General features: G+C 48.0%; 1 protein-coding gene across 9 annotated transcripts in view; it reads left to right on the forward strand.

Annotated features, from left to right (window-relative positions):
- cfap54 (cilia and flagella associated protein 54) overlaps positions 1–23,247 on the forward strand; it is a 724,932-nt gene that overhangs the window by 467,744 nt on the left and 233,941 nt on the right. For all 9 annotated transcript variants that reach the window (XM_070897703.1, XM_070897704.1, XM_070897705.1 and 6 more), the window contains one exon: positions 22,204–22,290. In XM_070897703.1, the coding sequence (XP_070753804.1) occupies positions 22,204–22,290 (87 nt within the window). The remainder of the gene's footprint in view (positions 1–22,203; positions 22,291–23,247) is intronic.

The raw sequence follows: 23,247 nt of genomic DNA on the forward strand, positions 1-23,247 counted from the left end.
TGGCCGCGCCACTTTTTTCTTCAGTGCATCACCTCGTGGTTTGGGCGGCATCTTTCCTCTATCCACGATGTTGACTGCGGTGATCCTCTTCTCCCCGGGTTCTGCCACCAAAGCTGAGAAGTCGCTTTTGGATCTGATTTTCTTCCTCCGGAGTCCTGCCACTGGCGCCTGGAAAGTGCGTTCAGGTCATTTCAGCTGGATCATCTCCATGCAATCGTGCTGAGCGGTCTGTGCCTCAGGTGCTGTGCTGATCTGCTCGCTAGTGCCGGGTCCACCCTCAAGTGAGGGCTTGCTTTGCTTCCAAGCGTGGAGGACATCGATTGCTGGAGGGATGAAGTCTTCCCACTTCCAATGGATCGTCTCCATCTGTCTTCTTCCGAGTAGCGTTGGTGCATCACCTGCAACAATCCACAGAGGTAACTTGTGCACCGCGCCATCATGGAGTACCTTTACATCCGCACTACCAACGACTGGAATAAGTTCATCGGTGTAGCTGGGACTTACTTGGGTCGTTCAGCTTGATTGTCCCATAGCCGCTCAAAGGCTTCTTGATTCTTTACTGACTGGCTTGCCCCCATGTCCACTTCCATGAAGACTGGAATGCCATCTATCTCGACTTCCATCCTCAACAGGGAACACTCGGTGGTGCAGGTAAACATGCTATATACCTCATCTTGGGGCTGAACTGCCTCTCTGCCTATCGTTTCATAATCTGCGCTGGATTCATGGCCATCTGCAGACTCTTCATCAACACAGTGAGTCATAATGCTCTTGGATCAGCATTACGAGCTCCTCATACGTCTTGGTCGTTGTCTTTGCTGGTGCCAGCAAGTCCCTGATGAGGCCATAGACGGTGGGCCCACAACTGGTTAACAGGATAGCTCTGCGCTTATCAGCCAGTGTGGCTGGGTTGTCGCCTGCCAGGTCGTTTGCTGTGAAGAAATGGTCGAGCCTCTCCACAAAGGCGTCCAAATCATCACCATCAGCAAACTGCTGCAACGTACCAAGGGTAGCCATTTTCGCGTAAAGGTCCGTAAGCTCGTCGCCAATTGTTATGTATTTAGATGCTCTGATAATGACTTCATGAGGCAGTGTGTTGTACTTGAACTGTAGTGACCTTAGTCCTTTATTGATAACTCCAAAGTCAGGATCACACATGGTCGCCTGCCTTTTATAGTAGACCAGGCACACCTGTACAGGTAACCTGCAAGTCTCCCACTGCGGTGCCCTCTGGTGGCACACCTTGAATTAGTGCAGGCAGTAGCCATATAGGATACATGGCAGATACAAGAAAAGCTTATTGCATGGTAGGCAAGCCTTTCTCACCTCTAACCGCCAATCCCTTAATTTCTTGTCTCTTGCTCTCTTTCTACTTTATGGATTCTACTTTGTGCTGACATGGATTGAGAACTGGTTGTCAGACAGGAAGCAAAGAGTAGGAGTAAATGGGGACTTTTCAGAATGGCAGGCAGTGACTAGTGGGGTACCGCAAGGTTCTATGCTGGGGCCCCAGCTGTTTACACTGTACATTAATGATTTAGACGAGGGGATTAAATGTAGTATCTCCAAATTTGCGGATGACACTAAGTTGGGTGGCAGTGTGAGCTGTGAGGAGGATGCTATGAGGCTGCAGAGCGACTTGGATAGGTTAGGTGAGTGGGCAAATGCATGGCAGATGAAGTATAATGTGGATAAATGTGAGGTCATCCACTTTGGTGGTAAAAACAGAGAAACAGACTATTATCTGAATGGTGACAGATTAGGAAAAGGGGAGGTGCAAAGAGACCTGGGTGTTATGGTACATCAGTCATTGAAGGTTCGCATGCAGGTACAGCAGGCGGTTAAGAAAGCAAATGGCATGTTGGCCTTCATATCGAGGGGATTTGAGTACAGGGGCAGGGAGGTGTTGCTACAGTTGTACAGGGCCTTGGTGAGGCCACACCTGGAGTATTGTGTACAGTTTTGGTCTCCTAACCTGAGGAAGGACATTCTTGCTATTGAGGGAGTGCAGCGAAGGTTCACCAGACTGATTCCCGGGATGGCGGGACTGACCTATCAAGAAAGACTGGATCAACTGGGCTTGTATTCACTGGAGTTCAGAAGAATGAGAGGGGACCTCATAGAAACGTTTAAAATTCTGATGGGGTTAGACAGGTTAGATGCAGGAAGAATGTTCCCAATGTTGGGGAAGTCCAGAACCAGGGGACACAGTCTAAGGATAAGGGTTAAGCCATTTAGGACCGAGATGAGGAGGAATTTCTTCACCCAGAGAGTGGTGAACCTGTGGAATTCTCTACCACAGAAAGTTGTTGAGGCCAGTTCACTGAATATATTCAAAAAGGAGTTAGATGAAGTCCTTACTACTAGGGGAATCAAGGGGTATGGTGAGAAAGCAGGAATGGGGTACTGAAGTTGCATGTTCAGCCATGAACTCATTGAATGGCGGTGCAGGCTAGAAGGGCCGAATGGCCTACTCCTGCACCTATTTTCTATGTTTCTATACTACTATGCTCAGTTCTCCTCTGATCTTTCCTCTCTTTTTTTCTCCTAAACTCTTAGCTGCAAATATACTCTGCTAGGCACACTTCTTACTATTTCTTCACTCTGTTCAGAACAGAACTTAGGGCCCAAGTTTGCCCAGGAGTTGCTCCGTTTTTTTTGGAGCAACTAGATTTTTTTGGAGTATCTTAAAAATCGCAATTCTGCCCATTTAATTTGCTCCAGTGTAAGTGAGTTAGTTAGGTTTTTTTTAAGTTCAATTTTTTTTTCAAAAGGGGGCGTTACCAGCCACTTACGCCTGTTTTGGCCATTTAAGCAAGTTTAGTCAGCTAAAAGTTACTCCAAACTTACTTAGGCCGGCGTATGTGGCCACGTGTGTCCGCACAGAAAAATCTTGCGGTGAGCTAAGAAATCAGCGCAAGTAGCCAGAGATGGGGAGGGGGGGGCGGGTGGCGGGGAGGGAAGGGAAGGGAGAGGACCTTGCAAAGCAATAAACACTTTCACAACAACTAATACAGATCTTGTACTGTAACTTTTGCATAATTTACACATTCCACTATATAAAGCTTCATAAAATATGCACTTTTTAATATCATTTATATCAGATGTTGAATTTTGATGGTGCTGACTGCCTTTCTTATTGCTCTTATCAGCAGACAGTCTAGGACAACTTTTCTAATTTGAGCAGCTTGTTCTTTTTTTAAATCATTTAAAGATACTCTCCTCCTTCCCCTCCTCCCCAATCAAAACTCTTCCCCACCCCCGATCAAAAGTCTCCCCGCACCAACTTGTAGACCTCAGAGTGGTTTGAGTCTTGAACTCTCCAAGATCATGAGGTGTGAATTTAGGTAGTTAGGTTTAGAGGGCTATTTTACTGAGGAAGATTTCACAGCCAATTTTTTCCTCGTCCAACATCCCCAAATGTGAACACTTTTCCAGCAGGGGCGGAGGTCGGGACTCAAGAGCTGGAGAAGTGTCGGGGCTGAAGGAGCATCAAGGGAGGGGTGGTTGGAACTCGGGACTCGGGACTCGGGAGCCAGAGGAGCATCGAGGGCCGGAGGAGCATCGGGGGAGGGGTGGCTTGCACTCGGGACTCAGGAGCCAGAGGAACATCAGGGGCCAGAGGAGCATCGGGGGGAGGGGTAGGGGTTGTGACTCAGGAGCCAGAGGAGTATTGTGACTGGAGGGGGGAGGCCAGGAAGGCAATTGTCGGCCAGAGGGGAGGATCAGAGGCCTCGTGGAGGGGGGAACAGAGGTATCGTGAGTGGAATCGAAGGTCTCGGGGTTGGAGGTCAGGGGGACATTGAATGCCTCAGGGTGCCCAATTGTGGAGCGTGGTTGAGGCAGGGAAGGCAGCGGCCAGCCTGTGCGGCAGGCCACTCGGCCCGGGATAGGGGTGGAGAACATCGGGTCGTCCCTTTGGCCAGGGATAGGGGCGGCGAGCATCAGGATGCGCTGGGAGGGCGAAGAGCTGCTGCACATGCGCGCAGACTCCACTGCGCATGCGCACAGCTGCCAGCACTGTTTTCGGTGCAGGGCTGTAGCTCTGCCCCCCACCATGATTGCCACGCCATGCCAAGCCCTAGGACGGTTCACGGAGCGGAGAGAATAAAGAGCTACATTTTCAGCGCCGTTTTAGGAGCAGAAAACTGCCGCACCTCGGGTAAGTGCGCCGGAAAAAGGGGTTGGGGAAATTTGGGCTCTTAGTGTGTAGTTTCCTACTTCTAAGAAATGTATAAGATTCTGTGGGGGCTTGACAGGGTAGATGCAGAGAGGATGTTTCTGCTCATGGGGGAATCTAGAACTCGGGGGCATAGTTTCAGTATAAGGAGTCACCCATTTAAAACGGAAATGAGGAGGAATTTCTTCTCTGAGGGTCGGGAATCTGTGGAATTCTCTACTCCAGAGAGCTGTGGAGGCTGGGTCATTGAATATATTTAAGGTGGAGATAGACAGAATTTTGAGTGATAAGGGAGTGAAGAGTTATGAGGAGAGGGCAGGGAAGTGGAGCTGAGCCCAAGATCAGATCAGCCATGATCTTATTGAATAGCGGAGCAGACTCGAGGGGCCAAATGGCCAACTCCTGCTTCTATTGCTTATGTTCTTATGTTCCTATTAGGTTTTTCCGAGATTTAAAATCTCTCTACCTCTCTAGTCTTCCTGTCCTACTATTTATTCAGGCTCTTAATACCCAAGGCTGCTGTCACCTAATCATTACTTCCTGGTTTACCACAATGATCAGTGTTAGGGATTTTGGGTGGACCACTGCACGTAGGGCTCCGATGTACTGCCTCATGTGCCACTTGATGCCTGAATTAGAAAGAAAGAAAACACGTTTAATATAGTTAATAATTGAAAAAAGTTCATATCAGGTATAAACTGATTGATTCATTCTGACACTGTTCCAATGGTGATTAATTTGGCTGTGCTGCAGGGCGAGCAGGCAAACGGAGCATTGATTTTTCTCCACAGGGTGGGAGGCAAAAACAGAGGTCAAATTATGCACAAATAGCTCCAGAGAGAGACCAGGAAGGTCCCAGCTTCAATCTATAATCTCTGCTGAGTTAGCTGTCACCTGAAACGGTTGATTTGAATGCTCTTGAAATTGGAAGAGGAAAATTAGTCAGGGTTCTCACGGCTGATCGCCATCAAGTGGCCCCTTCTGCAAGTACATAGGAATGACTGTCACGTGAGGACAGGATCAAGCTCCATTGTGATACCTCTTGTGACTGAGTAAACTTGCTGACAAGTACATTGAGGGGTCACACTTAAAGAATGGCCACTGTAATATTACTTTGCTCTCATTCAGAATATGAAAGGGTAAGAAATCGAGCGATAAGCTAGTTATTTTCAAACTTACAAAATTTTATTTGACATGCAACGCAACAGTTTGTACCAAGAAAGTAGTAGCTTTTCATACAACCTTTTTTGCTAATGAGTACAATTCAAGACAAAGAATTGATAAGATTCTTTCTCTTGAGGTGAAAACGAAGGTTCCTTTCCGACAGCATCTTGTTCTGATGTTGTCTGTGGTCCTTCTGAAAACTGTTGTAGAAAGAGCTGTTTGACATGGTTTCCTTTCCAAAATCTGCTGTTTAGTTGTCAAACGTCAAAGAATCTGTAAACAGATTTCAGTCCTCACTTCCTGATCTCTGCAACTGCCCACATTGTTTCTTATCAGTTATTTCAGGTATTATCTTATGAAGGCTCCATTTCATCTGGCCAAGACATACGTTTCTCTCTCTCAGCATCCTGGACAGCATACATCCTGACTTTGGTTAAACTGAGAGCTATGTTCTTTATCAAGAGAGAGTTTCATTCATCTACTATTTTAGTCTTCATGGCATGTATCAAAAGTTCAAGATCCTTCACCACCTAGGTGCGAGCAGTGTCTGGGGAACCATACCCTAATAAGGATTCAGTGCCTTCAGGAAAGAGGAGAAAATTGGCAAAACGGGAGGGGAAAATATTATATGAGAATATGCTATTGCCATGCATCTCCAAGCTGTTTAGAAGCAACACTGACAAAGACCTGGGAACAGTCAGCCTGGAGAATGAAGTAATTGACCTACTGTAAGGTGGAAAGTAAAATACCTGAAAAGATGGGCAGTAACCATGATTCCTGATTCAATATATATGATTTTCTGTCCACACAGTTTATATATTTGAAATAATTACTATTAATCCAAATAAGGAATCATTCATGAATGCTGGATATCTGAAATAAAAAAAGAAAATGCCAAAACAATGCAGCAGGTCAGTCAGCACCTAGGAAGAAAGAAACATAGAAACATAGAAAATAGGTGCAGGAGTAGGCCATTCAGCACTTCTAGCCTGCACCGCTATTCAATGAGTTCATGGCTGAACATGCAACTTCAGTACCCCATTTCTGCTTTCTCGCCATACCCCTTGATCCCCATAGTAGTAAGGACTACATCTAACTCCTTTTTGAATATATTTAGTGAATTGGACTCAACAACTTTCTGTGGTAGAGAATTCCACAGGTTCACCACTCTCTGGGTGAAGAAGTTTCTCCTCATCTCGGTCCTAAATGGCTTACCCCTCATCCTTAGACTGTGACCCCTGGTTCTGGACTTCCCCAACATTGGGAACATTCTTCCTGCATCCAACCTATCTAAACCCGTCAGAATTTTAAACGATTCTATGAGATCCGCTCTCATTCTTCTGAACTCCAGTGAATACAAGCCCAGTTGATCCAGTCTTTCTTGATATGTCAGTCCCGCCATCCCGGGAATCAATCTGGTGAAACTTCGCTGCACTCCCTCAATAGCAAGAATGTCCTTCCTCAAGTTAGGAGACCAAAACTGTACATAATACTCCAGATGTGGCCTCACCAAGGCCCTGTATGTAGTAACACCTCCCTGCCCCTGTACTCAAATCCCCTGGCTATGAAGGCCAATATGCCATTTGCTTTCTTAACCGCTTGCTGTACCTGCATGCGAACCTTCAATGACTGATGTACCATGACACCCAGGTCTCGTTGCAGCTCCCCTTTTCCTAATCTGTCACCATTCAGATAATAGTCTGTCTTTCTGTTTTTACCACCAAAGTGGATAACCTCACATTTATCCACATTATACTTCATCTGCCATGCATTTGCCCACTCATTTACTACATTTAATCCCCTCGTCTAAATCATTAATGTACAATGTGAACAGCTGGGGCCCCAGCACAGAACCTTGCGATACCCCACTCGTCACTGCCTGCCATTCTGAAAAATACCCATTTACTCCTACTCTTTGCTTCCTGTCTGCCAACCAGTTCTCAATCCATGTCAGCACAATACCCCCAATCCCATGTGCTTTAACTTTGCACATTAATCTCTTGTATGGGACCTTGTCGAAAGCCTTTTGAAAGTCCAAATATACCACCTCAACTGGTTCTCCCTCGTCAACTCTACTGGAAATATCCTCAAAAAAGGCAGGTTAATGCTTTGGGTTTGCCAATTTGTGGCCAAGACTAGTGGGAGGCCAGAGCATTGGGAAACGTTTAAAAGCCAGCAAGGAACAACTAAAAAAAAGATAGAGAGGGAAGATAGATTATGAAAGTAAACTAGCACGGAATATAAAAACAGATAGTAAGAGTTTCTACAAGTACATAAAAAGGAAAAGAGTGGCTAAAGTAAATGTTGGTCCCTTAGAGGATGAGACTGGGGAATTAATAATGGAGAACAGGGAAATGGCAGAGACGTTGAACAAATATTTTGTATTGGTCTTCACGGTAGAAGACACTAAAAACAAATAGTGGATAATCAAGGGGCTATAGGGAGGGAGGAACTTAATACAATCACTATCACTAAAGAAGTAATACTTGGTAAAATAATGGGACTAAAGGTCCCCTTGATCTGATGGCTTACATCCTAGGGTCTTAAAAGAAGTGGCTATAGAGATAGTGGATGCATTAGTTGTAATCTAACAAAATTCCCTGGATTCTGGGGCGGTCCCAGCGGATTGGAAAACCGCAAAAGTAATGTCCCTATTTAAAAAAGGAGGCAGCCATAAAGCAGGAGCTATAGACCAGTTAGCCGAACATCTGTTGTTGGAAAAATGCTGGAGTCCATTATTACGGAAGCAGTAGCGGGACATTTGGAAAAGCATAATTCAATCAAGCATGATTTTATGAAAGGGAAATCATGTTTGACAAATTTGCTGGAGTTCTTTAAGGATGTAATAGCAAGGTGGATAAAGGGGAACCAGTGGATGTGGTGTATTTGGATTTCCAGAAGGCATTCGATAAGGTGCCACATAAAAGGTTACTACACAAGATAAAAGGGGTTGGGGGTAATATATTAGCATGGTTAGAGAATTGGCTAACTAACAGAAAACAGAGAGTCGGGATAAATGGGTCATTTTCTGGTTGGCAAACAGTAACTAGTGGGGTGCCGCAGGAATCGGTGCAGGGGCCTCAACTATTTACAGTCTATATTAATGACTTGGATGAAGGGACCGAGTGTAGTGTAGCCAAGTTTGCTGATGATTCAAAGATGGGTGGGAAAGCAAATTGTGAGGAGAACACAAAAGATCTGGAACGGGATATAGACAGGCTAAATGAGTGGGCAAAAATTTGGCAGATGGAGTATAATGTGGGAAAATGTGAGGTTATCCACTTTGGCAGAAAAAAATAGAAAAGCAAATTATAATTTAAATGGAGAAAAATTTCAAAGTGCTGCAGTGCAGAGGGACCTGGGGGTCCTTGCACATGAAACACAAAACGTTAGTATGCAGTTACAGCAAGTAATCAGGATGGAATGTTGGCCTTTATTGCAAGGGGGATAGAGTATAAAAGCAGAGTCATCCTGCTACAACTGTACAGGATATTGGTGAAATCACATCTGGAGTACTGTGAATAGTTTTGGTCTCCGTATTTAAGGAAGGATATACTTGCATTGGAGGCTGTTCAGAGAAGGTTCACCAGGTTGATTCCGGAGAAGAGGGATTTGACTTATGAATGTAGGTTGAGCCTATACTCATTGGAGTTCAGAAGAATGAAAGGTGATCTTATCGAAACATATCATCATAGGCAGTCCCTCAGAATCGAGGAGGACTTACTTCCACTCCCAAAGTGAGTTCTTTGATGGCTGAACAGTCCAATACCAGAGCCACAGACCCTGTTACAGATGGGACAGACATTCGTCGAGGGAAGCTGTCGGTGGGGCTGGTTTGCCGCGCGCTCCTTCCACTGCTTGCGCTTGGCCTCTTCATGCTCTTTGCGTTAAGACTCGAAGAGCTCAACGCCCTCCCGGATGGACTTTCTCCACTCGGGCGGTCTGCGGCCAGGGTCTCCCAAGTGTCAGTGGTGATGTCGCACTTTACCAGGGAGGCTTTGAGGGTGTCCTTATAACGTTTCTGCTGTCCTCCTTTGGCTTGTTAACATGAAGGAGCTCCGCATAAAGCATTTGCTTAGGGAATCTCATATCTGGCATGCGTACTATGTTGCCTGCCCAGCGAAGCTGATCGAGTGTGGTCAGTGCTTCAATATTGGGGATGTTAGCCTAGTCGAGGACTGTCCTCCCAGGGGATTTGCAGGATCTTGCGGAGACATCGTTGGTGATATATCTCCAGCGACTTGAGGTGCCTTCTATACATCGTCCATGCCTTAGATCCATACAGGAGGGCGGGTTTTTACTATAGACCATGAGTTTGCTGGTAGATTTGAGGGCCTGGTCTTCAAACACTCTTTTCCTCAGATGGCCGAAGGCTGCGCTGGCGCACTGGAGGCAATGCTGAATCTCCGCATCAATGTCTTCCTTTGTTGATAAGAGGCTCCCGAGATATGCAAAATGGTCCACATTGTCCAGGGCCGTGCTGTGGATCTTGATGATTGGAGGGCAGTGCTGTGCGGTGGTGACAGGCTGGTGGAGGACCTTTGTCTTACGGATGTTAAGCGTAAGACCCATGCTTTCATATGCCTCAGTGAATACATTGACTATATCCTGGAGTTCAGCCTCTGAATGTGCACAGACGCAGGCGTCATCCGCATACTGGAGATCAATGACAGAAGTTGAGGTGATCTTGGACCTGGCCTGGAGACGGTGTAGGTTAAACAGTTTCCCACTGGTTCTGTAGTTTAGCTCCACTCCAGCGGGGAACTTGTTGATTGTGAGGTGGAGCATGGCGGCGAGGAAGATTGAGAAGAGGGTTGGAGCGAAATCGCAGCCCTGTTTGACCCCGGTCCAGACGTGGATTGGGTCTGTAATGGATCCGTTGGTAAGGATCACGGTCTGCATGTCATTGTGAAGCAGGCGAAGGATGTTGACAAACTTTTAGGGGCATCCGAAACGGAGGAGGACGCTCCATAAACCCTCACGGTTGACAGTGTCAAAGGCCTTTGTAAGATCAAAAAAGGCCATGTATAACGGCTGGCGCTGCTCCCTGCATTTTTCCTGCAACTGGCGTGCTGCAAAGATCATGTCTGTTGTGCACCGTAGGGGACGAAATCTGCATTGTGATTCTGGGAGGAGCTCCTCGGCTACAGGGAGAAGATGATTAAGGAGAACTCGAGCAACAATTTTCCCAGTGGCTGAAAGCAGGGAGATTCACCTGTAGTTGCCGCAGTCGGACTTGTCCCCCTTTTTAAAATTGGTCACAATCACTGCATCTCTCAGATCTCCCGGCCTGCTCTCCTCCCTCCAGATGAGAGAGATGAGGTCATGTATCCGTGCCAACAGCGCCTCTCCGCCATATTTTAGTGCCTCAGCAGAGATTCCATCCGCACCCATAGCCTTGTTATTCTTAAGCTGTTTTATGGCTTTGCCTACCTCGTGCAACGATGGAGTTTCACTGAGTTGGTGGCGGGTGGCATGCTGCGGGATGGAATCAAGAACACTCGAGTTAAAGGCAGAGTCTCGATTGAGGAGATCTTCAAAGTGCTCCTTCCATCGGGCTCTCAGTGTCCTTGATGAGTGTTTCACCGTTCTTGGCCAGGAGTGGGGTGAGGCCTTGGGAGTTTGGACCATAGGTGGCCTTGACTGCAGTGAAGAATCGTCACATATCGTGGCTGTTGGCCAGTTGTTGTATCTCCTGTGCTTTCTCCATTCACCACCTGTTCTTTAGGTCCCGAGTTTTTTGTTGGACCTGAGCCTTGAGCCGTTTGTAATGTTTTTTTGCAGCTCTTGAGTTGGGCTGTTGCTTGAGGCTTAAAAATGCTTTGCGCTTGCGATCTATTCGTTCTTCAATCTCCTGATCATTTTCATCAAACCAGTCCTGATGTTTTCTGGTTGAGTGACCAAGTGTCTCTTCACAAGAATTGGTTATAGAGGCCTGGAGGGCAGACCAAGCGCTATGGGGGTTCAGCATCTCAGGGTCATCAAGGCATGCCAGATTGGCTGTGAGGCGCTGGCTGTATAGGGCTCTCTTAGCTGGGTCTCTAAGTGACCCAGCATTAACTTTTTTGCGGAACTGCTTCTGCTGTTCCCTCTGCTTTGGGGCAATGTTAATGTTAATGATGGATCGGATTAGGTGGTGGTCCGTCCAACAGTCGTCAGCTCCTATCATGGCGCGGGTGATGCGCAGATCCTTGCGATCCCTGGCTTGGACGATGACATAGTCAAGCAGGCGCCAGTGTTTGGAGCGAGGGTGTTGCCACGATGCCTTGTATTTGTCCCTCTGGCGGAACAGGATGAGGAGTTCATGTTCTAGATATTTTGTCTGGAGTAGGGTACCGCTGGAGTTGGCTTTCCCTACCCCCTCTCTGCCAATCATACCTCCCCAGAGGGCTGTGTCTTTGCAAGCCTGGCATTAAAATCACCCAGGAAGATCAATTTGTCGCCCGTGGGGAAGTGGGACAAGGATGTCTCAAGGTTGTTGTAAAAACCCTCTTTCGCCTCATCCATTGCATCGAGTGTAGGGGCGTATGAACTGATGACTGTGGCGCATTGGTTCCGAGATAGGGTGATACGGAGAGTCATGAGGCATTCGTCAACCCCACAGGGGGAGTCTTTGAGGCGGTCGACCAGCTCATTCTTGACGGCAAAGCTGACTCCATGAAGGCGCCGTTCTGGTTTCCCTTTCCAGAAAAAGGTGTAACCTCCACCGTGTTCCTTCAACTGGCCTTCCCCTGCCTGCCGGGTCTCGCTGAGGGCGGCGATGTCAATGTCAAAACGTCTGAGTTTCCGGGCAACTATGGCGGTGTGGCATTCCGGCCTGTTGCTGTTGGGATTGTCCATGAGGGTCCTGATGTTCCAGGTCCCGAACTTCATACTGATGAAGTGGAAGATGCCTGTGCGTGAGTTCTTTTAACGTGGGGTGGCCGCTGCACACCGGCAACCACACGGGCTTAGCTGAACGAGGTCTTGGTCCAGTGGCAAGGGGGTCCAAGACAACTGGAGACTAGGCATAGCTCTATAAGCCTAATTGCCTACATATAAGATAATGAAGGGGCTCGACAAGGTGGATGCAGAGAGGATATTTCCACTCACAGGGCTAGATTTTACATTTTTGTGCTATCGCCCAATAAGGGGCATTATTTCCAACGTGGGCAGTGAAAATGGATTTTCAGATCGCCGGCTTCTCGACCATTATCAAAAAACATAGTCTCCATTTTTGAATTTGGGCGTTACCGCGAGCGATATGAAATGGGCGGTCGCGTTAAATCTCGCTGACCTTCTGCCGTAAAGTGTCGCCGTCCTTAGCAACGGCATGGCAACGCTTGATTCCCGCGATTCAGGTGGTCAAGGGTCATCATTGTAATGTCCTAACACACTACTATAAATTCACATGAGGCACATTCTGCAGACAAGGTCACTCTGTGACCTGAACGTTTATTCACAGGACTAAGAAGTGATGATCCTGCGTGGGACCTCCCTTTATATACCTGGATGACCAGGTGAGGAGTGTCTCCCACAAGTTTAACCCCTGTGGTCAAGGTGTGCATTTTTTAGGTGTATACAGTGTACAGTGTTGTTACATAAAGGTTACAGTTATATGAAAGTTACATACATGACACCACCTTCCCCCAACGTCTTATGGGGTCAAAGATTAAATCTTTCAGGCGGTCGACACTCTCTCGTGGAGCACCGCAGTTGGGGCTCTGGTTGTTGTGCCTTGGCATGTGTCTCTGTCACCTGTGGTGATTCCGGCTTGTCCGGGCTGGCCGCAGGGACTGTGCATGCTGCTGAATGTTCTTGTTGTTCACTGGCGGTGGTGTGGGCAACATCTCATGATCTTCCTCAGGTTCCTCAGTGTCCATGCTGAACCTTTTTTTTACTTGGTTCAGATGCTTGCGGCATATCTGTCCATTGTTAAGTCTGACCACTATGACCCTATCCCCTTCTTTGCCAATTACAGTGCCCTCAAGCCACTTGGGCCCCAAAGCGTGATTAAAAACAAATACAGGGTCATCGATTTCTATACATCTCCCCTTTGAGTTACGGTCATGGCACTCATTTTGGGACTGGCGCTTGCCCTCAACAATGTCTGACAGGACAGGATGAATGAGGGACAGCCGAGTTTTAAGCGTAGGTTTCATGAGTAGTTCCGCGGGCGGGACTCCCATGAGCGAATGCGGTCGGGTTCTATAGGCCAGCAGGAGGCACGATAGGCGGCATTGAAGGGAGGGTCCTTGAATCCGGAGCATGCCCTGTTTTATGATTTGGACCGCACGTTCCACCTGGCCATTGGAAACTGGCTTGAACGGTGCCGTCCTGACATGTTTGATGCCATTACCCGACATGAACTTCCGGAATTCATAGCTAGTGAAACACGGGCCATTGTCACTAACCAGGATGTCCGGCAAGCCGTGGGTCGCAAAGACCGCACGCAGGCTCTCCACAGTGGTGGATGTCGTGCACGAATTCAATATGGATGCACTCGATCCATTTCGAGTACGCATCAACAACAATGAGGAACATTTTTCCCATGAATGGGCCTGCGTAGTCTACGTGAATATGTGACCATGGCCTGGAGGGTCAGGGCCACGGGCTGAGTGGGGTCTCCCTGGGGGCATTGTCTAGCTGGGCACATGTCGTGCACCTGCGAACACAGTGTTCCAGATCTGAGTCAATTCCTGGCCACCATACATGTGACCGGGCAATGGCCTTCAATAGCACGATGCCTGGGTGCTCGCTGTGGAGTTCCCTGATGAATGCTTCATTTCCCTTCTGGGGCATGACTACCCGGCTGCCCCATAGTAGGCAGTCGGCTTGGATGGAGAACTCATCCAGCCGTCTGTGAAACGGTCTGACCTCCCCGGGGCATGCTCCGTGTGCGGGCGCCCAATCCCCAGTCAGGACACATTTCTTAGTCAAGGATAGGAGGGGATCTCTGTTGGTCCAGATTTTGATCTGGCGGGCTGTGATGGGGGAGCCTGCGCTGTCAAAGGCTTCAACGGCCATGACCATCTCAGCGCTTTGCTCCGCTGCCCCCTCAGTGGAGGCCAGTGGAAGCCTGCTGAGCACGTCAGCGTAATTTTCGGTGTCTGGCCGTTGCCGTATGGTGTAGTCATATGCAGCCAGCGTGAGAGCCCATCGCTGTATGCGAGCTGACGCATTGGCATTGACAGCTTTGCTTTCTGACAACAGGGATGTTAACGGCTTGTGGTTCGTTTCTAATTCGAACCTTCTGCCAAAAAGGTACTGGTGCATCTTTTTCACCCCGTAGACACATGCGAATGCTTCCTTTTCAACTATCCCATATCCCCGTTCTGCTTGGGAGAGTGACCTGGAGGCATAAGCCACAGGTTGGAGTTGGCCCTCATCATTACTCTGCTGCAACACGCACTCAACCCCATAGGATGATGCATCACATGTCAAAACCAATTTCTTACAGGGGTTGTACAGAGTCAACAGCTTATTAGAACAAAGCAGGTTCCACGCCCGATTGAAAGCCCGTTCCTTTCAGTCCCCCCAAAACCAATCACAACCCTTACGCAGGAGCATGTGTAGCAGCTCCAACAATGTGCTTAAGTTCAGCAGAAAGTTCCCGAAATAATTCAAGAGTCCCAGAAATGAACGCAACTCCAATGTGTTGCCGGGCCTGGGCGAACGACGAATCGCCTCCGTTTTGGATTCGGTAGGCTGGATCTCGTCTGCGGCAACCCTCCAGCCCAAAAACGCGACCTCTGGGGCCAAAAACACACACTTGGACTTCTTTAGTCGCAAGCCTACCCAGTCCAGTCGGCGTAGCACCTCCTCCAGGTTGTGGAGGTGTTCCTCGGTGTCTCGACCCATGATAAGGATGTCGTCCTGAAATACGATTGTTCCAGGGATGGATTTGAGCAGGCTTTCCATGTTCCTTTGAAAGATAGCGGCCACTGATCGAATGCCAAATGGACACCTGTTGTAGACAAACAGCCCCTTGTGCGTGGTGATGGTGGTCAGTCGCTTGGATTCTTCGGCCAGTTCCTGGGTCATGTAGACTGAAGTGAGGTCCAACTTGGTGAACAGCTTGCCGCCTGCCAGCGTGGCAAAAAGATCCTCCGCTCTCGGAAGCGGGTATTGGTCGTGTAGTGACACTCGGTTGATAGTGGCCTTGTAGTTGCCACAGATCCTGACCGAGCCATCCATTTTTAGGACAGGGACGATGGGGCTTGTCCAGTTGCTGAATTCAACGGGCAAAATTATGCCCTCTCTTAGCAACCTGTCCAACTCACTCTCAATTTTCTCCCACATCACATACGGCACAGCTCTGGTTTTGTGGTGCACTGGTCTGGCATCCGGGGTGGTGCGTATCACTACTTTGGTACCTTTAAAAGTCCCGACACCAGGTTGAAAGAATGACTCAAATATCTGTAGGACCTGTGAGCATGAACTTTGCTCCACAGATGAAATGGCGTGCACATCCCCCCATTTCCAGTTCACCTCGGCTAGCCAGCTCCTCCCCAAAAGTGCGGGACCATTTCCCGGGACAATCCAGAGTGGCAGCTGGTTCTCTGATCAATTATGTGTGACCACCAACATTGCACTGCCTAGCACTGGGATGATCTCTTTGGTGTACGTCCGTAATTGCGTGTCAATGCGTTCTAGTTTGGGTCTGATAGCTCTGAGTGGCCATAGTTTCTCAAATTGTTGGACACTCATAAGTGACTGGCTGGCCCCTGTGTCCAGCTCCATGTATATCGGGATGCCGTTTAATAGGACTTTCATCATCATGGGTGGCATTTTGGCATATGAGCTATGGATGTTTGCCACATGAATCCGCTGAACTTCAGCGTTCATTGCTTTGTCCCAAACATCAACCTGCCTTGCAGACCCCTCTTCTGGTTCATCTGCCTCGTAAATTAGCCTCGCTGCGGGCTTCCTGCACATTCTGGCTAAATGTCCACTGAAGTTACAATTTCTACAGATAAATCGTTGAAACCTACAGGATTTTGCAGCATGTTTGCCCCCGCACCTCCAGCATGAGCTGAGATCGTTGTGAACAAAAAGGCTGTTACCAGGCATTCCCCTCTGATTGTCTCTTTGATTACTCTTGAGCACTCTGTTAATGGGTGTCAATGGCCCCATCCCGGGACGCATTGTCCACTGTGATGGCGTAAATGACCATTCAACCTGCCATTGTCTCTGTTGAGGACCCACTCTAGAGTCTTTTGCTACCTGGGTGGTGTCGAATTGCCCTTGCCTGCCTGCGGGGTTCTGAGTCGCATTTACAATGTTAAATCCCTGATCCAGCACCACGTTGGGAGCAGAGTTGCGTGTGTATATTATCTTGGTTTCCTCCTTCCCCGCCATGAAGGTCTGAGCCATCAACGCCGCCTCTTCCAAGGTCAAGTCCTTGGTCTCAATAAGCTTTCTGAAAATCCCGGCATGACCAATGCCCTCAGTAAAGAAATCCCTTAACATCTCCCCCCTGCAGGTGTCTGTGAACTACAGAGGCTGGCCAAGCGCCGAAGGTCCACAACGAAGTCCGGTATGCTCTGCCCTTCCTGACGTCAGTGTGTATAGAATCGGTGTCGGGCCATGTGTATACTGCTCGCTGGTTTGGGGTGCTCACCAATCTGTTTGCTGAGCTCTTCAAAGGTTTTGTCCGCCGGCTTCTCGGGTGCGAGCAGGTCTTTCCTCAGCGCGTACGTCTTAGGTCCACAGCTGGTCAGTAGTTGCGCCCTTCGCTTGTCAGCCCCTGCATCTCCGAGCCAGTCCTTCGTGACAAAACTCTGCTGGAGCCTCTCAATGAAATCGTCCCAGTCCTCACCAACACAGTACCGTTCCTCTGTGCTACCGGTGGTCATTCTTGTGAGTCATTGATTCCCGTTTCTCGTTGCCAAATGTAATGTCCTTACACACTACTATAAATTCACACGAGGCACATTCTGCAGACAAGGTCACTCTGTGACCTGAACCTTTATTCACAGGACCAAGACGTGATGACCCTGCGTGGGACCTCCCTTTACATACCTGGATGACCAGGTGAGGAGTGTCTCCCACAAGTTCACCCTCTGTGGTCAAGGTGTGCATTTCTTAGGTGTATACAGTATGCAGTGTTGTTATGAAGGTTACAGTTACATGAAGGTTACATACATGACAATCATGACATGCGCAGAAGAGGAGATAGAGAGAGAGGGAGCTGAGAGGGACTGAAGGCGTGTGTGGTATGGCTGCTTTGGGAGGGAGAAGCGAGACTTTAGAGCTCTACAGCAAATAGGGAATCAAAAATTAGCTGTTATCAGCCACATATTTGCTCGAATTTGGCCTATAATAGAGGGAGAGGAGGAGGCATCACAGCACGCTGTGGAGACTGACGCTGGAGAGAGCAGTGAGGTGGGAGAGGAGCACATTGGAGAGCACAAAAGAGCGAGGAGGTTCTCTAATGAGGCAAATGCCTCTCTCCTGCAGGAGGTCGAGTTACGCTGGGATGATTTGACACAGGCACCCCAAAGGCCTACCAGAAGATATGGACTGTAATAGCAGAGGTGGTCTCGTCGGCGACCAACGAGGTGCGTGAGGGCAACCAATGCCGCAAATGATGGAACGCAAGAGTAAGTATTACATTTATTTACATGTACTTATGTATTTCTATAATTTGATTTGTAACAGTCATGAGTGACTATCAGCAGATGTGAGGTCTTCCACTTTTACTGGGAATGTTTTACTCAAAGTCTGCAGTCACGCAGGTAAAGAATGATAATTTTCATAATAAGCATGATTACATCTGTCGGTTATGTGATGTATCAGTCTCTGTGACAGTACCTAGCAATGATATCACGCAATGATCTCATGCCATGTCCTCCTATCACCTTTTAAGGAAGAAGCTATCGACGATGAAGTCCATGCTGAGGTGAATGGGTGGGGGGGCCACCAGGCCCCAGTGACATCACTGAGATGGAGGAGCGGGTGCTTGCACTCGTGGGGAAGCACACCCGGATACCTACGGAAGCATCTGCAGACCCTGAAGTGATGCCACGTGAGTAAATCTTACACCGTTGTATGATGTAAAGTCAATAGATGGCACACCCACTCATATCCGAACAATCATATATGATAGATGATTTTTTAAATTGTCCTAGAAATAATGCTGGCCTAATGAAAATCATTGCAATGCAAATGTGTTGATGGTCATGAAATGTGATGTCTGTGATGATTTTGATAGCGGTGGTGCTTTGGTCATGCATATGCTGTGTATAGCGCTGGACTCACCTTGTGACCCTAGCACCCCCTTCTCCTCTAATAACCTCATTTGTGTTTTGCAGCTCAGCCAGCAGCGCGGCCCCAAACAAGACCATAGAGGCCAGAAGGTGGGGGTGCGGGGCCCGACTCCCCGGACGATCCTACATCTGGTGCTGAGGAGCTCCGATTCTCGCCCATCAATCCGCTGGGTCTGTTCTCCACGGATGAGAGTGCCGACTTCGAGGCACCTGCATTGCCACGCTCCAGAAGCCATTCCACTCCAAGGCCATCTAGCGGTCCTCCGGTCATTCCTGCCTCCATTCTGGAGGTACTGGCCCCAAGTAACTTGCCTTAGGGCACCCCATTTGTCCCCAGGACGGCGCCAACCCTGCGGAGGCCTCTCGGACGCGGCAGGTCTGGTCCACGAGCAACACATGACAGCGGAGGGTTGGTTCAGTTGTCCAGGAGGGCTGTAGACGTTGGTGACCAGCTCATTGAAGCATTGGGGGACATATCCCAACAGCTGGCCACCATGACTAAGTACATTCCGCATATGGCGGAGGCCCTGGATGCGATAGCCAGGAACACTGCTGCCACAGGCCTCTCAGTGGTCCCCGAGTGCGGCATTTCACCTCTAGGTTCCGCACCACCACTGTGAATGACAGATAAGAGGCAGGACCAAGATCCTGCTTCTGGATCCGAGAATGTTGCCCCCTCGGCACCCCCCACTCCCGTACCCGTGCAACCACCGCCTCTGCCTTCATCCCCCCAATGAGGCGCCACCTCAGGAGCTCCCTGGCCAGGCGCCGTGGAGCGAGGATGGGAAGGGGTAGAGTTGGGGAGAAGAAGGGGAGAGGGGGAGGAAAGTGAGGTGCATGTCCGCAGGTGATGGCTGTGTATTATCTCCATCTGGGTTTATGCAATTTGTTGTAATGTATGGGGACCGGGGACCACTCTCCTGCTTTGCATTTGTATTCTGTGTTGCTGGACATGTTGAACATTTGATTGATGTCAATGGTGGAAAAAGTGGGGTGTGGGCGGGGGTTGGGTGTTTTTGCCTGTGATACTTATGATTTCAGACCAATGTTGGTATAGAAAAAATGTTATTGACGTAACCTTGTTGCGCATTCTCAGATAGCTGGACCGTTACACACTGGTGATTCCTTAACATGAAAGGGTTAAATAAAACTTAACTTCAATCAACGTAAACTTTAACTGGCACCAAGGTGATGGGTACCATTGATCTCTGAGCTGCACACACACAGCAGTGTGTCAGCGTTGTCACTCACAGCAACGTTCTTTCAGGCAAATCATTCAGATATCAGCTCCTCGCATATGAATCTTGCAGCTATGTAGCCACCATGGGCCCTTTCCTGCGGTCCGGAGGAGGTCGTGGGCATGGTTGCATAGCCAGCCTGATTGTCTGGCCCTAGGTCAGCATTCAGCCCCTCGTCGTCCTCTTCCTCTCTCTCCTGAGGTGGAGCATCAGTCCCTTCTGGCAATTCTTGGCCCCTCCTGATAGCTAGATTGTGCAGCACGGAGCACACGACCACGAATTTACCTACTTGCTCAGGGTTGTATTGCAGCTCCCCTCCTGAGTGGTCCAGACATCTGAAGCACTGCTCAAGCACAGTTATTGTTTTGTGGACCACATTGCACGTGTCTCTGTGTCTCTGGTTGTATCGCTTCTCGGCCTCGGTGTAGGTGTCACGCAGGGGTGTCATCAGCCAGGTGGCTAGGCCATATCGGTTATCACCAAGCATCCAGCATTGTCCTTGTGGCTGACTCTTAAAGATGTCAGAGACAGCGCTCTCACGCAGAATGTGAGCCTCATCGAAGGTGCCCCTAGACTTTTGGCATTCACTGCCATGATGATCTGGTTGTGGTCGACAACTGGTTGGACCTTCGGGGAGTGAAATCCTTTTCTGTTACGAAAACGCTCCGGGTCCTGAGAAGGTGCCCGCATGGCGATGTGAGTACACTGTATAGCTCCCTGCACCCATGGGAACTTAGCAATGCGGTAGAATGCTCCAGCCCTGTCAGTCTGAGCTACCATGGTCATGGGGAAGCTGATAACGTCCATCCTTCTCGCGTACAGGGCCTCCGAGACCTGTCTAATGCAGCGATGGGTTGCATGCTGAGACAGAGTGCAAATCTCGGCCCCGAAGGCCAAAAAGGAACCGGACGCGTTGAAAGACAGTGCCGCGGTGACCTTGACCTCGACCGACAGTGATGTCCTGATGGCAGGCTGCATATGTGGCCTGATGAGCTCACATATTTCATTGATCACCACCTTATGGAAACGCAGTCTCCGAAGGCAGGTGTGGTCGGAGACGTTGAGGTAAGACCTCTTTTCCCTGTACGTGCGGGGTGTGTATGGTCTGGCCCTTTCCCTCATTCTTGCACGTCTTAAATTGGACACATAATGATGTGCATCACACATTGAGCCATCTGCACTCTGCAGCAACTGCATATTAATCGATGCAGGCTGAGAAATGGCTGGCTCCAATTGCAATGAAAGTATAATAGCGATTGATCAGAAGCAATAATTTCCTCACTAAAATACACTTAGAGTAAACCCCCAATAGTCCATAGTCTGAAAATATGTCTGTCGAGATGGTCACTTCACCTGAGAAGAACTCCAGAGTCAATGCAAACTTCCCTGAAGCAGCCTTTTGAATGAAGTGACCTGTGATTTTAAAAATGGCTTTAGTTTAGAACAGTTCCACTTTTTCTGGGCGTTTTTTGGGCGAGCGATATTGTGGGCGATATGTGTGCGAGGTGGTGAAAGTGACGGTGGGCGATCTCCTGGGCGTTAGTTTTGCCAAATGTGCTCTTTACGACAAAAAAAAATGGGCAGTCGTTATTATTGAATCTCGCCGTTAATTTGGTGCGGAAAATAACATTGGCTGATACTATGGGCATTGATTTCGCCCATTCTGATGATTCCGCCCCAAAAAGGTGGGCAGGCGGTATTATTTTTTTCCTGGCGTTAAACACATGGGGAAAGTAACGCTCGGCGATAAGTTTCCGAAAAATGCCTGTCAGTTTCCATTTTGTGGATAAATGGGCGTTGTATGTCATTTCAGCGGTAAAATGGGTGTAAAGCATGCAAAAAATGTGGAAAGTCTAGCCCATGGTCTTAGAATAAGGGGCCACCTATTTAAAATTGAGATGAGGAGGAATTTTATCTCTCAGAGGGTTGCAAACCTGTAGAATTCTCTGCCCCAGAGAGCTGTCAAGGCTGGGTCATTGAATATATTTAAGGCAGAGATAGACAGATTTTTGAGCGACAAGGGAGTAAAGGGTTATGGGGAGCAGGCGGGGAAGTGGAGCTGAGTCCAAGATCAGATCAGCCATGATCTTATTAAATGGTGGAGCAGGCTCGAGGTGGCTTACTCCTGCTCCTATTTCTTATGTAGCTGGAGCTGGAAGGGAAGTGAGCCTTTGAATGTAACTGAACAAAACAAAGGGGAGACACAGCAGGTAGTCACAATTCAGAAATGCTGACTTCAGTCACAGAGGAGATAGGGTTGGATGCTCAGCAAACAACCCTTTATGGCAGGATGCCTTACACAATGCAGAGCTTACCACTGGCTCAGTTTAACAAGCTTGTTTTAATAACATGTCTCTCTTTTACATGGTAGGCTCTACCTATGTTGACACTCTACCAGTACTTTGTCAGTGCAATCTGTCGTGACGTAAAGAAGAGTGTTGAAGCAAGAATACTGAAGGTAACAGAACATTGCTATCGCGGTATGTGTTTGTGTGTGATTTTCTTTAAACTGTATAAATGTAGAGCTATCACGGTAATGTAGAGCTACTTTCCTATTGTTCCATTCAGATTAAAATAACCAAATGAGGTGAGGATAACTAAATAAGCAAATGCTCAATGGAGTTGTTATATACATCTTCATGGCAACTGCATGATTGGAATGTACAAGAGGTGTCACATGCAGTCTTACAAGTTTTACTGCACAGGGTAAAAGTATTAATGAGTGAAAATATAACAACTTGCTGAGAAATGGTGGTTTCTTTACTCAGTGTACATCATATAGTTTTGCTGATTTCGCACAGTTACCAGGAGAATAACAGAACAAAATAGTTTTTTTTATAACATGCTCTTCATCTGTTGCTGCAGTAAATAGTCACAACTAAAATAGAAGAAACATCAAAATGCGTTTTTTAATAATGTCAATAAATTGTTTTTAGAAGGTTTCAATATCCTAACTTGATAAGACTTCTTGGAGGGGTCTATATTTCCCAATTGGATCACTGATGGTAGAACATTCGTTTTAATGGGCTACCATTTCCATTAGGCATTACGATTGGAAAATATAGGCCCTTTTCCCTTTCCTAAACATTGTTTTGCTATACGATCATATATTTATTGATCGTATAGCAAAACACTAAACTGGGTGGCGGTGTGAGCTGTGAGGGGGATGCTAAGAAGCTGCAGGATGACTCGGGCAAGTTAGGTGAGTGGGCAAATGCATGACAGATGCAGTATAATGTGGATAAATGTGAGGTTATCCACTTTGGGGGCAAAAATGTGAAGACAGAATATTTTTTGATTGGTGGCAGATTAGGAAAAGGGAAGGTGCAACAAGACCTGGGTGTCATGGTTCATCAGTCATTGAAAGTTGGCATACAGGTACAGCAGGCGGTAAAGAAGGCAAATGGTATGTTGG

The sequence above is a fragment of the Pristiophorus japonicus genome, chromosome 13 (assembly GCF_044704955.1).
Source record: "Pristiophorus japonicus isolate sPriJap1 chromosome 13, sPriJap1.hap1, whole genome shotgun sequence".
In the NCBI taxonomy this organism is placed as follows: Eukaryota; Metazoa; Chordata; class Chondrichthyes; family Pristiophoridae; genus Pristiophorus; species Pristiophorus japonicus.